This window comes from Lytechinus pictus, chromosome 19, assembly GCF_037042905.1.
Source record: "Lytechinus pictus isolate F3 Inbred chromosome 19, Lp3.0, whole genome shotgun sequence".
Lineage (NCBI taxonomy): Eukaryota > Metazoa > Echinodermata > Echinoidea > Temnopleuroida > Toxopneustidae > Lytechinus > Lytechinus pictus.
The window spans coordinates 12,585,001-12,598,110 of record NC_087263.1 but is presented as its reverse complement, the minus strand read 5'-3'; the positions used below and the strand labels follow the sequence as shown (position 1 = coordinate 12,598,110).

Genomic DNA, 13,110 nt, shown 5'->3' with positions numbered 1-13,110 from the left:
CTACTGGCAGGGGTGGGGGAGGCGCCCCAACTCACTATGGTTTTTGAATTAGTGAAGAAAAAAAGAGGAGAAAATTTGAGGAAAAAAAAGGAAAGGAGATAGTTGAGAAATAAGGAAAGAGGAATTTTATAAAAAGATATCTGAATCGCCTTCTATCCATATTATTTTTTTTTTAATCCTTAGGTCACAATGCCCCCCCCCCTAAAACACCCTGTTTCCGCGCGTGAAATACTTTATTCATGAATTTGATTGAATTCAAATTTAGTAACACAAAATCGTATATTCTAAATGTTCTGAACACCAAAATTATACACAATGAAATAAAGGTCCTTTTTTTTTCTTCAGGAAAGGCGCGGGCGAGGCCGCGCACCGGAGTCAGAGCAGAAAAGATCGTAGCTCTGTGAAGTAGTGTCCCAGTATAGAATTAGCTAGAGCGCCATCTCTTGTTACGGTTCACACAATACAAACGAAGATTAAATCAAAGTTTCTCAAGTTTATGAGGTAACTGAGCTACAGAAGACAAACTCATGATGGCAGATTCACACACAGGATCCTGCAGCACCGTTTCATCTTTATTTTCAGTGTAAGTACACATTTCTTTATAGAGTTAACCTTTTTTTCTGTGTTTGCTGCCCACTGCTCACTGGGGCTCTCCGTCTCGAAATCCGCCCGTAACTCCGGGCGTGGGCAAGCCTGCCGAAAGAGGTCTGTCCGACGGCGACGCGGCTCATATTTTCTGAGGCAACAGGCAAGATTAAAAAGAGGTAGATTATTCTATTTGATGTAAAGGTTAGAATACATTAGGCTATTGCCGGACAGTTTTACTACTTTCAATTATAACAAACAATATTTTATCAGCATTCATCAAAATTTTGGCAAGATCAATCATGACAGTGTCGGTGATTCAAACAAAATCAATTTAAAAAATAACTTGTGTTAGAATAGATCTAGACTCTACCTCTAGTCAGATCTAATGTTAGACCTTTTACAATATTTTTTAATTAGATCTAGGCCCTAGAAACTATTATCTATTCTTCTTTGACTATGAATATGAAGCAAACAAAAGTAGTTTCCTGTCAAAGAAAGAAAAAAAAGTGTCATGATAAATGATAAATTTACAATTATATATGGGCAATTCCATAAAATATGTACGTCTGACCCCCTATATGTGGGACCTTGATGATATTTTCTGTCTCTGATTTGTTGTGCTTTTGTCAGTCTAATGTTCTCAAAGGACCATGACTTGGTCAGCTTATGAAGTGAAGTAAAACTTAAGAAAAATTGGGGTCGGACGTACAAAAAGGTTGATCATTATGGAATTGCCCAAATTTAGAATGATGGTTACTGAATCAGTGGCGTTTTTTTTAATGAAATCTGGCCTGGAAGAAGAAATCAATTCATTGAGGTGACATTGCTGGATGGTCTTAGGCGCCTGACGAGGCATGTGAAAGTCTGGGGTTCGAACCCTGGCCACAGCACCTACGCCCGTGAATAAGGCATTTAATCGCCAGTGCTCAATCCACGAAAGTGATATGCATTGTTGGTAACTAGAATCTATGTGTTCGCTTTGAGAAAAAAAAAATCAATTTGTAAATTGTAAACACAGTTGTGGTTAATATGTCACTGTTTTGTTTCTAACTAAAGTTTTATTTTTTGTTTTTGTTATGGGGGGGGGGGGTGGGTCCAAAACTAGGCTTAATATTGCATTGTTCGGTTCTCCTCTTTGTTTCATTTCCAGGTCTCTGTTGTCCGTGATCAAACAATTGCCATGTTTCCTATCTCAGCTCGACAACCTACCAATCAACGTCAAAGACAACCTTCTTCATCTCATGTCCAAGAGAGGTTTACTCACAGACACCAATGTAGCAAAGGTTAGTTTGGATGGAATACTTTCATACTTCAATCTCTGTATCATCAGGTGTAAGGTTTTCCACTGAGACTTACATAATACAGGGACTCAGTTTTAAGGGGAGTGAGAGTGATCACTTGCTACCGCTCTCCTTAATCCATTTTTGGAAGAGCGAATTATCACTCGCCTCAGCAATTGCTTATAAACAAGAGTGTCAGTCAATGATCAAACTGTTCGAGTCATCTTTCAAAACTTCATTTGCTGTAAAGGTTTTGTAAATAACACACAATTATATTTTACGCAATTAAACACACTTGCAAGAATGACAATAAAAAGTTCAATGAGATAGATATTGCATAGACCTATATCGGATTGTTTGTCTCCTTTGGTTGTGGGTTGTAACTTAGCGTACGTTCCTCCATCCATTTTGAAATCAGACGAGAGCTCCCCTTGTACGTCTTACAAAGAGTTGTGATCGATACGATAAATCACAACTATGGACGGCCAGCAATGTCAACAACTAAAATGCAAATTTGTCCAAATGATTTTCTAGATATGTTTATTCATATATCTATTCAATTGTAAATTCATATATCTATTCAATTGTAAATTTAGTGTGTTTTTCTTTGTTTATAAAGAACATTGTGCAGATTTCCTGAAGAAAAATTTATGGCATTGATTAGGCCTGGGAGTAAAATTCGATCCATCGAAGCATTCGATCAGTTTGCCAACAATCCGCACTCGAATGTTACTTTTTACACTAATCGAATGTTCGCCAGATGATGATTACTGATTTGAAACATTCCATTATCAAAAGTACATGACTGTAAACTTAGATTTTTGAAAACAAAGTGCAAGATATCAAAGGAAAATTATGCTAAAATTAACGAATTCCAAAGATCGTATCTCTTTCATGACACACAATGACGACTAAGTCGCGGCGACCGCGCACAATTCAGATGTGTTGGGCTGATGTGCACGTACGTCTCTATAGGCGCTGTGCTGGACGCACTGAGTCGGGTAAGCTCAGTTTGCTTATTATACATTGTATGTGATTACAGCCACGCCCAATAATCATTCCAAAAGCGCTAACAAATACGCCCATATTGTCATAATAGTTAACTTGTACGTGAATCCTCTGAATCAGTCCTGAGAAGCCACACCTCAGTATCGAACTTGCTATACTATGTTATACCCGCCCACTCAAACAATATCAGTGACTTACCACGTGCGCGAAAGCATTGTCATATGAGGTAGTTTTGAGGCAGAGCCTATTAAACCAACTAGAACCGCCCACGAAATAGGCCCCCGCAAAATTAGTCACACGCAGTTCTCAATCTCCTTTGCTATTCGTTCTTTGAGTTGGGCTCATGGGCGGGATCTATGTTCTCATCAGCGCAAGGACTAACATACGTAAGACATACATCACATCCATTCCCAGTCACGCGCAGTTCTCAATCTCCTTCGCTATTCGTTCTTTGAATGGGCTTGTGGGCGGGATCTACGTTCGCATCAGCGCAATACATACAACACGTCCATTCACAGTCACGCACAGTTCTCAATCTCCTTTGCTATTCGTTCTTGGAATGGGCTCATGGGCGGGACCTATGTATGTTCACATCAGCGCAAGTACTAACATACGCAATACATACATACAACACATCCATGCATTCTAGAGGTCACGCACATAGTTCTCAAACTCCTTGTTATTCGTCCATTGTGTGCACTCATGGGCGGGATTTATGACATACCAGAGCAAGTGCAAGCATAGCTAATACTAGACAGGAATAACCGTCGTTTCTGGGGATTTATTCAACAATTTCTGACATTTTACTGTAATCCCCATTTACCGACGGTAGGGTGTACGTGTGGGCTCGCATGTGTTCTCATTCCCTCCCTTTTGTCAATTCACAGTCCAAAGTTTGATGTAATTTTACACATCGAATTTACAATCTAAGGATGTATAAAACTTTTAATTGATGATATTCCAACATTTCAATACTTTAAACGATATAGATGAAAAAGGCATGAAAAATATACTTTACCGATGTTTAATTGGGTTGAACACGATAAAAATGGTCAAAATGGCAGCCAAACTATAAAATATTTACAAACGAACGTCAACAATCACGAATGTGATATCGATATTGCTTTCGATATTATACGATCTGCTCCATATGCGAACGAAACCGAAGATAAACGATACTAGTTATACTAGTACGAGTACTAGTTATAATCGCGATATATCGATTCGAGACATTAAGTTAATAACGACAATGACGTCATTCAAGATGGCAACTTGCAAGAAAAACCGTCAGGTCAGGTGAAAATGTCTTAGATGACAGATTTCTCAATCATCCAGAGGATTTTTTTCAATAACTCCGGCCCAAGGTATGCAATTACTTAAGTTATATATATTTCCCTGATAATGGAAACCATGAAACATTCAATTTTGCTTAAAAAACAGTTTTAAATCGCGATCTATAAAACGCTAGTTCACTATACGTTGGCTGTAGGTACGGGGCCCCATCCCCTTCAGTCTATGTATGGTGAGTGGAGCCAACGTAGTTCAGCGGAACAACCAAAATACAGAGACTGAAGCTTTTGGTCTAAGCTAATACATACAACACATCCATGCACCATATAGTGGTCACGCACAGTTCTCAATCTCCTTTGCTATTCGTTCATTGTGTGCAGTGAGGGCGGGATAAATGACAAAACAGAGCAAGTACATGTTCCTTGTATGTACATACAATGCATTTATTCCAAGTTCCACTCCCATCATACCAGTTAGCGCAGCTACCGGTAGGTCATGGAAGTAGGTCAACTTTTGTGTGTGTGATTTCTAATATTCCAGGAATCTCGATTATTCGAACTAATCGATTGTTTACTCTGGCGAACAATCGAATGGCAAAAAGGGTATTCGTCCCAGGCCTAGCATTGATGGATTTCCATATTGAGTTTGATCGGATCAATAACATTTCTTTGTAAGAGGGGCCCATAACTCAGTGTCACCCCAAAATGAATTGTTAGATTTTTATTGAGCTTAAAAAAGCACAATCTAACCTTTGATTTTAAAATAATCATACTGTAACTTATCAAAATTGATAAACAATAGCTCACCCTACAAGTGCTTGATTGAATGTAGTAAAAAAATTCAGTGAGAACTTCAAAGAATAAGGAGGAAACGATGGTTAAAGTTTGGACTTCGCTAAGATGAGCACACTACATGTATACGATTAAGGTGAAACTTCCAAGAAAAGGGTGGTGCCCAAAAAACTCTTGTATCTCGTCTTGTATTTAACCATGCTATTTTAACTTTTGCCAGGATGGAGAAGAAGAAGTATTCTTTCAGATACAGCTAATCTTAACTTTTTGAAGACCAAATTGCCATTTTGGCTTAAATACAGGAAATCTTTCCTGGCGACTTGTTTTGGGGTTTGATCTGGCAGGTCACATACCTTTGGCTCCGTAATACAGAGACTGAAGGGTTTCTGATGCCATTGGGTCGTATTCTGATATTTAAAGTGGAGGTTCGGTCTGACGATAAGTTGGTTTGAATAAAAATAGAAAAAATATAAATGATATTGGTGAAAATCCATCAAAGATTATTAAGAGAGATATGTTTAAAATATGATTTTTTTCTTTAAAGAAGTGGTTATGAAATGATGTATATCACCATCATCACAATTACAATAATGATGATGATGATCATCATCATCACTCTTGACATCATCAGACATCTCCATAATCACCAATTTTCCCCACTGTCACCATCATCATCATCATCACATCCATTAATATCTCTACGTACAGCATTATCAACATAACCTTTTTTTTTTAAGGGATGGTCCAGGCTGGAAATATTTATATCTCAATAAATAGAGTAAAATTCACAGAGCAAAATGCTGAAAATTTGATCAAAGTCGGATGACAAATAACAAAGTTATTGAATTTTAAAGATATGCATAATTCCGGTGAAACAGTTCTAGGCATGTCTTTATGAATATTCATTAGATGGGCTGATGATGTCATATCCCCACTTGTTCTTTGGTATTTTATTATATGAAATTGTTTATTCAAACATTTTATACCAAGAACTAAAACAATTGGATTGAAAACTGATTAAGTGCATTAGATATTTATTGCTGCAACATATTTCATCATAATGGAGACACATTTACACATGTATGAAAAAATGAAACAATTATGATTTCATGTAATAACATAAGAAAAAGGAAAATGGGGATATGACATCATCAGCCCACCTAATGAATATCCATGACGATGTGCATATAACTGTTTTCACAAAATATTGATAAACTTTCAAATTCAATAACTTCGTTATTTGTTATCCGATTCTGATGAACTTTTCAGCATTTTACTCTATTTATTTAGATATAAATATTTTCAGCCCAGACCATCCCTTTAAATTATCATGATTTTAATTGCTTTTTATTTCTAATCATCACTTCCAGGTTGTCCATAAGCGGACCAAGATCCTAGATCTTAGTGAGTCGTCTGTCAGCGACAAAGCTCTGCTGAGATTGGGAGTATGCAGGAACTTGAGAAAGATCGATCTAAACTCGGCCAAAGGAGAAAGGACAGAGATCACTGATGAAGGTAAGATGCTGCAATAAATTGTTGATTGGTCTACTCTATATTTGGTCCTTTCCCACATGGTCTAATCCTAGTTTGTCTACTAGCCATTTGGTAAATTCAATTGAATTAATTGCCACTTGGTCCACATCCACTTTGTCTACTTTCCATTTGGTCTCATCCCACATGGTCTAATCCTAGTTTGTCTACTAGCCATTTGGTAAATTCAATTGAATTAATTGCCACTTGGTCCACACCCACTTTGTCTACTTTCCATTTGGTCTCATCCCACATGGTCTAATCCTAGTTTGTCTACTAGCCATTTGGTAAATTCAGTTGAATTAATTGCCACTTGGTCCACACCCACTTGGTCTACTTTCCATTTGGTCTCATCCCACATGGTCTAATCCTAGTTTGTCTACTAGCCATTTGGTAAATTCAGTTGAATTAATTGCCACTTGGTCCACACCCACTTTGTCTACTTTCCATTTGGTCTCATCCCACATGGTCTAATCCTAGTTTGTCTACTAGCCATTTGGTAAATTCAGTTGAATTAATTGCCACTTGGTCCACACCCACTTGGTCTACTTTCCATTTGGTCTCATCCCACATGGTCTAATCCTAGTTTGTCTACAATCCATTTGATAAATTCAGTTGTATTAATTGCCACTTGGTCCACACCCACTTTGTCTACTTTCCATTTGGTCTCATCCCACATGGTCTAATCTTAGTTCGTCTACTAGCCATTTGGTAAATTCAATTGAATTAATTGCCACTTGGTCCACACCCACTTTCAACTACATGTAGGTATCCAAGCCTACTGACAATAAGCCACCTTCAGTCCTACCCACACCTCTCTTTGTTTATTTCCATAATTGTTTCCATTTTGTGAAACTACAAAACCTCATAATAACTTATTGCCACTTTCAGGTGTTTGAGTAGATTAATCCATTTGTTGGTATCCTCTGTTGGCTAATATTATTATTAACTAGGTCTCCTAAACTTTCCTCGCCTTCATTTTGGTTCTGACTCTCGCCTTTCAAACAGAGGGTTGTTTGAATCCTAGCCATGGCGTGTTTTCCTTCAGCAAGAAATGTATCCACACTGTGCTGCACTCGACCCAGGTGAGGTGAATGGGTACCCGGCGGGATTAATTCCTTGCATGCACTGAGTGCCGGTGATGGTAGCTCGAGCTAAAGCCGGGGTAATAATAGCAGCGCTTTGTATCCTCTGGCAAAAAGCACTTTATAAATCCAGCTATTATTATTATTATTAATTATTATTATTATTTATCCTCATTCCTTTTCGAAACTACTGTATGTGAACAAATGCATGTATATTTGCAAATTTTTGCCAATTTAAAATAGATTATATTGTGTTCTTCTATAGGATCATATTATAATACTGTTACTTTTTACTAGGTGTCCAAGCCCTCGCCACTTCCTGCCCACACCTAATGATTGTCTATCTCCGCCGCTGTGTCAGTCTTGGTGATCCATCTACAATCGCCTTGGCTCAGTCGTGTCACCGTCTCGCGGAACTCAACCTGGGAGGTTGTATCAGACTGACGGATGCCTCTCTCCAAGCAATTGGCAAGCATTGTACAATGCTGAAGAGCTTGAATGTCTCTCGGACGAAGGTTAGGTTTAAATTCATTATGATGATGATAACGATAAAAAGGAGAAAGAATGAATTTACATAATGAAACACTATAAAATTTTACCGATGCTTTATCACTATTGCCAATGTTTTTTGTTGTTGCTTGTTTAGATTAGTAAAATTAGATGCAGTAAATACTGATTTCTTGAGAATTTCTTTAAAACCTATGGTCACTATGTCAACGTAGATCTAAGGCTGCGTTTATGCGACCTCAAGGCAGAATCATGATTTGAATCATGATTTGAATCATGATTCAAAACACAAACATGAATCACGATATCACAGAATCAGCGTTTAGACGACCTTCATTCCAATGCTGTTTCTCCTCAGATTCGGGCCAATCCAGTGCGCATCACTAGTGCGCAGTTTGACAGAGGAAGTTTTTTGCACGTGTTTCGGCTCTCGAAAAATCTTTTGCTTCCAGAATTCAGTCTATACCTAATTTTGTTTACTTCTATCATATAGGGTCCATATGCTTATATTCATCTTGTTAGTTTATCCAAAATGGTGTTCGGAATTGAATTTCAGCGTAGATCCAATTTAATATTGACACTCTATACTCAACAACAACTGAGATCATTGTCTGTCCAGTTAATTAATTTACTAGAACTTGAAGTTGAAGACATGACCAAAAAATGAAAAGTAGTGGACGATGCGATGACCAACACAGAACTTGAACATGACAAGAAATGCATGCAGAGTAATCATGTACATACAATGAGCAAATAGAGCGCCTTGAGCTTGGCAAGAGTCAAACCGAAAGTAGCCCGACACAGTGAGGTCATATAATCATGATTCAAATCACGATATCGTTTATTCGAACATTTTCGTACGTGATTCTGCAGAAACGTCTTTCCAAACGCCCCTTTTTTCGTGTTTCATGTTTGTGATTCTAATCATGATTATATTCAATTTCGACTAAACGCAATCGTGATTCTGCAGAATCATGATTTGAATCATGATTCAGATCATGATTCTAGGGTGAAAAAGTGGCGGATAAACGCACCCTAGATCTGGTTCCCGTAACACAAAGGTTAGCGATTAATCTTACGCTTGATTTTTAAGATTTATTGTATATTGTCATCAATGGAATCAATAGTAGAAAAATGTTCTACGATCATTGCTAAGCTTTGTGTTACGGCCCCTGGTACTGTTACATAAACGGAACTTTATGAAATCATTAAATCCAAGCTGAGAAACAATCACTGGAAATCGCAAACAAAGAAAAGCATATATGGGACAGTGCATTATTATTGCTTAGGAAAGGCCCTCACAAGTCACTGGAATGTGTTGCTTATTTTCCTAATATCACAGGAATTACACAATTTCTAGCAAAGTCCCCTGGCACAAATTTAATCTTATTCATACATACAGACACTTGGGTTCGAATTCACAAAGGTGGTTTTGAAAACCTGTGGTTCAGTCCATGGTTTATGCAGATTTCCTGTATGAATTACGCTTATTTTAGCGCGTATCGGGCATGTGTATAAAAAATGTCCAATGCTGATGCACGCTTTTGTCAGAATGCGCCAAATTGACGCCTGTTACCATGGTTAGATACGCTATTTTATTCATGAGTCCACTGTTTGAAGAGTGGACTCATTAATTCAAAACAGTGGACTCATGAGTAAAATAGCGTAGATAACCACAGCAACAGGCGTCAATTTGGTGCACTGTGACAAAAGCGCGCATCAGCATTGGACATTTATTAATATATGCGGTAAAATAAGCGTAATTTATACAGGAAATCTGCATAAACCAGGGACTCAACCGTGGGTTTTCAAAACCACCTTTGTGAATTTTGGCCGGAGTGGTCATTTTATTGGATTCTGTTTGAGGTATTGTGAAAGTGCTACCACAATTGGAAATCAAGCCTAGGTCATAAAATGTTGCGTGTGTGAAGTAAGCAAAACAGAATGGTGATAGTTTGAAAGAAACGGGACAAACAGTAAGAAAGTTATCGCTGTATTAGAATTAAGACCCCAAGATTATTTAAATTTTAAATTGGAAACTGGGTAACAAATTTTATGACAGGTGGTTGGGGCCACTTTCCCATAGACCATATACTTTAAATTATCAAGGATTTGTGGTTTTCTTCTAAGTACCATTCCTCTGGGGCAGTAATTAAAACATAACCAAGGGAGCATATTTTTTTATGTCCTCATGAAAGAAAAATGTAGTTTGAAATAAAACTTTAAAATATATGAATGAATTGAGGAGTAGTCCTTGCCTTACATCACATAACCAAAGGAGCCTATATGGCTCCATGGGTAGAGCGATGACCAATTTTTACAACGTTAAAAAATAACTTTTGTATGGTTTGTTTAGACTATCTTTTATCTGTGTCTAATTTTAATCGTCCTCTTAAAAACGTTTTTTTGTTGTTGTTGGATTCCCCTTTATCATGTAACAGGTTACAGATGAGGGTATTTTCAGCTTGTGTAACGGTGCCTGCCAGCAATCCTTGAATGAACTTCATATGAATAATTGCGTCCATCTCTCAGACGAGGCGATAGAAGCGGTCGTCAACTTCTGCCCAAATATTGCTATTCTGTTGTTCCATGGCTGCCCTTGTATTACAGGTACATGTATGATTAGTCATGATTAAAATGATTTATTCAAGATATTTTTTACAGATCTGCAGTAAATATGAGGTTTGTCAGATAATGTATTGTTTGAGGAGAAACAGTGTGTCCATCTGCTCATGAGAGGGATGGTATTACAATTAATACTTGTACTTGTCCCTCCAAATTGTGGCCCTGGGAAGCATTGGTGCTGCGTGTGTTATTCTCCATACACAGCACCCTGCAATTCTGGTAGGTGTTAAAAACTGAGAAATCTAGCCAAAAATACCTTTATTTTGTAGTGAAACCTTTTTTTTGCTCGTCAAATTTCTCTGGACCAAAATAACCTTCATTTTGTAATGAAACCCTTTTTAAAATATTTATTTATGTGTTTTTGCTTGTCAAATTAACATCAGCATCCCCAGTAAAAAACAATCGTGTCCAGGGCCTGCTCCAAATGATATTATAGCCTTATTTATTCTCTGTCTCATTAGTGGATCTTCAAAGGTACATTGTAAGACTAAAGTAAGTAGTTATTTCCCTCGGAGAGGACCTTAAGCCTTTGGTCCTCTGGATGCTTGATTACAGGCATTCATGCTTTTTTAGCAATTGGGTAAAAAATCAACACCATTTCTACATTTTGTTAAGTATAAAACTTGACTAAAATATTGAACAGTGAGTGCAATGTGGACATAGGTTGAAGAATATGATGAATATATGTCGGGCAGTGACACCCCTATTAAAACTTGTTCCCATCCATTCATTTTCTTATTTGCAGATAGATCAAGACAAGCTCTAGAGATGATACAAGGATCAGGTTCTAAGATGAAGCAGGTAACATGGACCATCTACTAACCATTTCACAGTCATGTGATTTGTCATGTGATTCATACTGGCCATGAATATGTGACACCATTTGCAAACGGACAAGTCCACCCCCAACAAAAAGATGATTTTAAAGAGAAAAATTCAACAAGCATAACACTGAAAATTTCATCAAAATTGGATGCAAAGTTAGACAAGTATTACATCTTAAAGCTTCGCTTAATTTTACAAAACAGTTTTATGCACATCCTAGTCGGTATGCAAATGAGGAGACTAATGACGATATCCACTCACTATAACTTTTGTATTTTATTATATGAAAAGTGAAATATTCTAATTTTCTCCTCATTGTCAAATGAAACAACTATTAATTTCTCCCTGAACATGTGGAATAAGTGCTCATTGTTTAATACTACATGTATATGGTTCAGTCAAATTGGTCCTTATTGTCAAATCTATAAAGAATGAAATATTGTATAATTCAAACAATAAAAAAGAAAAGAAGTAGTGAGGGACAACTTCGTCTGTGTCATTTGCATGTCACTGAGTTGTGCATATCACTGTTTTGTGAAAAATAAGCAAAACCTTAAAATGTCATAACTCTCTTATTTTACATCCGAATTTGATGAAATTTTTAGGGTTATGCTAGTTTGAGTTTGTCCTATTTATTCAAATCAAAATTTTTCTGGGGTGGACTTAACCTCTAAGAGCCTCTGATATTTAACTTGTTGTTTGATTTTTGTCTCACTTCTAATTATCTGTAATGAACTTAAAGGGATGGTCGGGGCAGAAAATATTTATATCTTAATACATAGAGTAGAATTCGCTGAGCAAAATGCCGAAAATTTCATCAAAATCAAATAACAAATAATAAAGTTATTGAAGTTTAAAATTAGCAATATTTTGTGAAAACAGTCGTCATGAATATTCATTAGGTGGGCTGATGATGTCACATCCCCACTTTCCGTTTTCTTATGTTATTACATAAAATCATAATTTTTTCATTATTTCATACTTGTGTGAATAATATGTCTCCCTTATAATGAAATAAGTTGCAGCAATAAATATCTAATGCACTAAATCAGTTGTCAATCCAATTTTTCTAGTTCTTGGAGGAAAAAAATTGAATAAACCTAATTTCATATAATAAAATACAAACTCTTTTCACAAAATATTGCTAAACTTTAAAAATCAATAACTTTGTTATTTGTTATCCGATTTTGATGAAATTTTCGGCATTTTGCACAGTGAATTCTACTCTATATATTAAGCTATAAAAACTTTCAGCCCGGACCATCCCTTTAAGACGTACATTGTATGTATCTAAGTGCTTACAGATTTATTACTACCCCTGTCTTGCCAAAGGACGCTGGGCCATGGTGACTTTCAAACTCACGACCCTCTGATTATGAGGGGGAGATGTGAAACCACTACACAACAGCTCCTATACTAATACTAAATTTAATGAGGTTTTATTGATCTAATGGCTCTTATTTTTCAAAGGTTGAATCTATTGTCAGGTAAACAGAAAAGTATACCATACAACATCGTTGATGTATGAATAAATCCATGTGAAATATTTGTGCCATGTTTCAATTTAATAGAAATGTCTAA

At 36.8% G+C, this 13,110-nt stretch overlaps 1 protein-coding gene across 1 annotated transcript in view; it reads left to right on the top strand.

Moving 5' to 3' along the window:
• The first annotated feature begins 377 nt into the window (after positions 1–377).
• LOC129283415 (protein AMN1 homolog) overlaps positions 378–13,110 on the top strand; it is a 14,037-nt gene continuing 1,304 nt past the window's right edge. Inside the window, exons 1-6 of the mRNA XM_064113870.1 lie at positions 378–583; positions 1,739–1,871; positions 6,328–6,472; positions 7,870–8,087; positions 10,521–10,689; positions 11,450–13,110. The exon at positions 11,450–13,110 is cut by the window's right edge and continues 1,304 nt beyond it. Of these exons, the coding sequence (XP_063969940.1) occupies positions 528–583; positions 1,739–1,871; positions 6,328–6,472; positions 7,870–8,087; positions 10,521–10,689; positions 11,450–11,526 (798 nt within the window). The 5' untranslated portion in view covers positions 378–527 and the 3' untranslated portion in view covers positions 11,527–13,110. The remainder of the gene's footprint in view (positions 584–1,738; positions 1,872–6,327; positions 6,473–7,869; positions 8,088–10,520; positions 10,690–11,449) is intronic.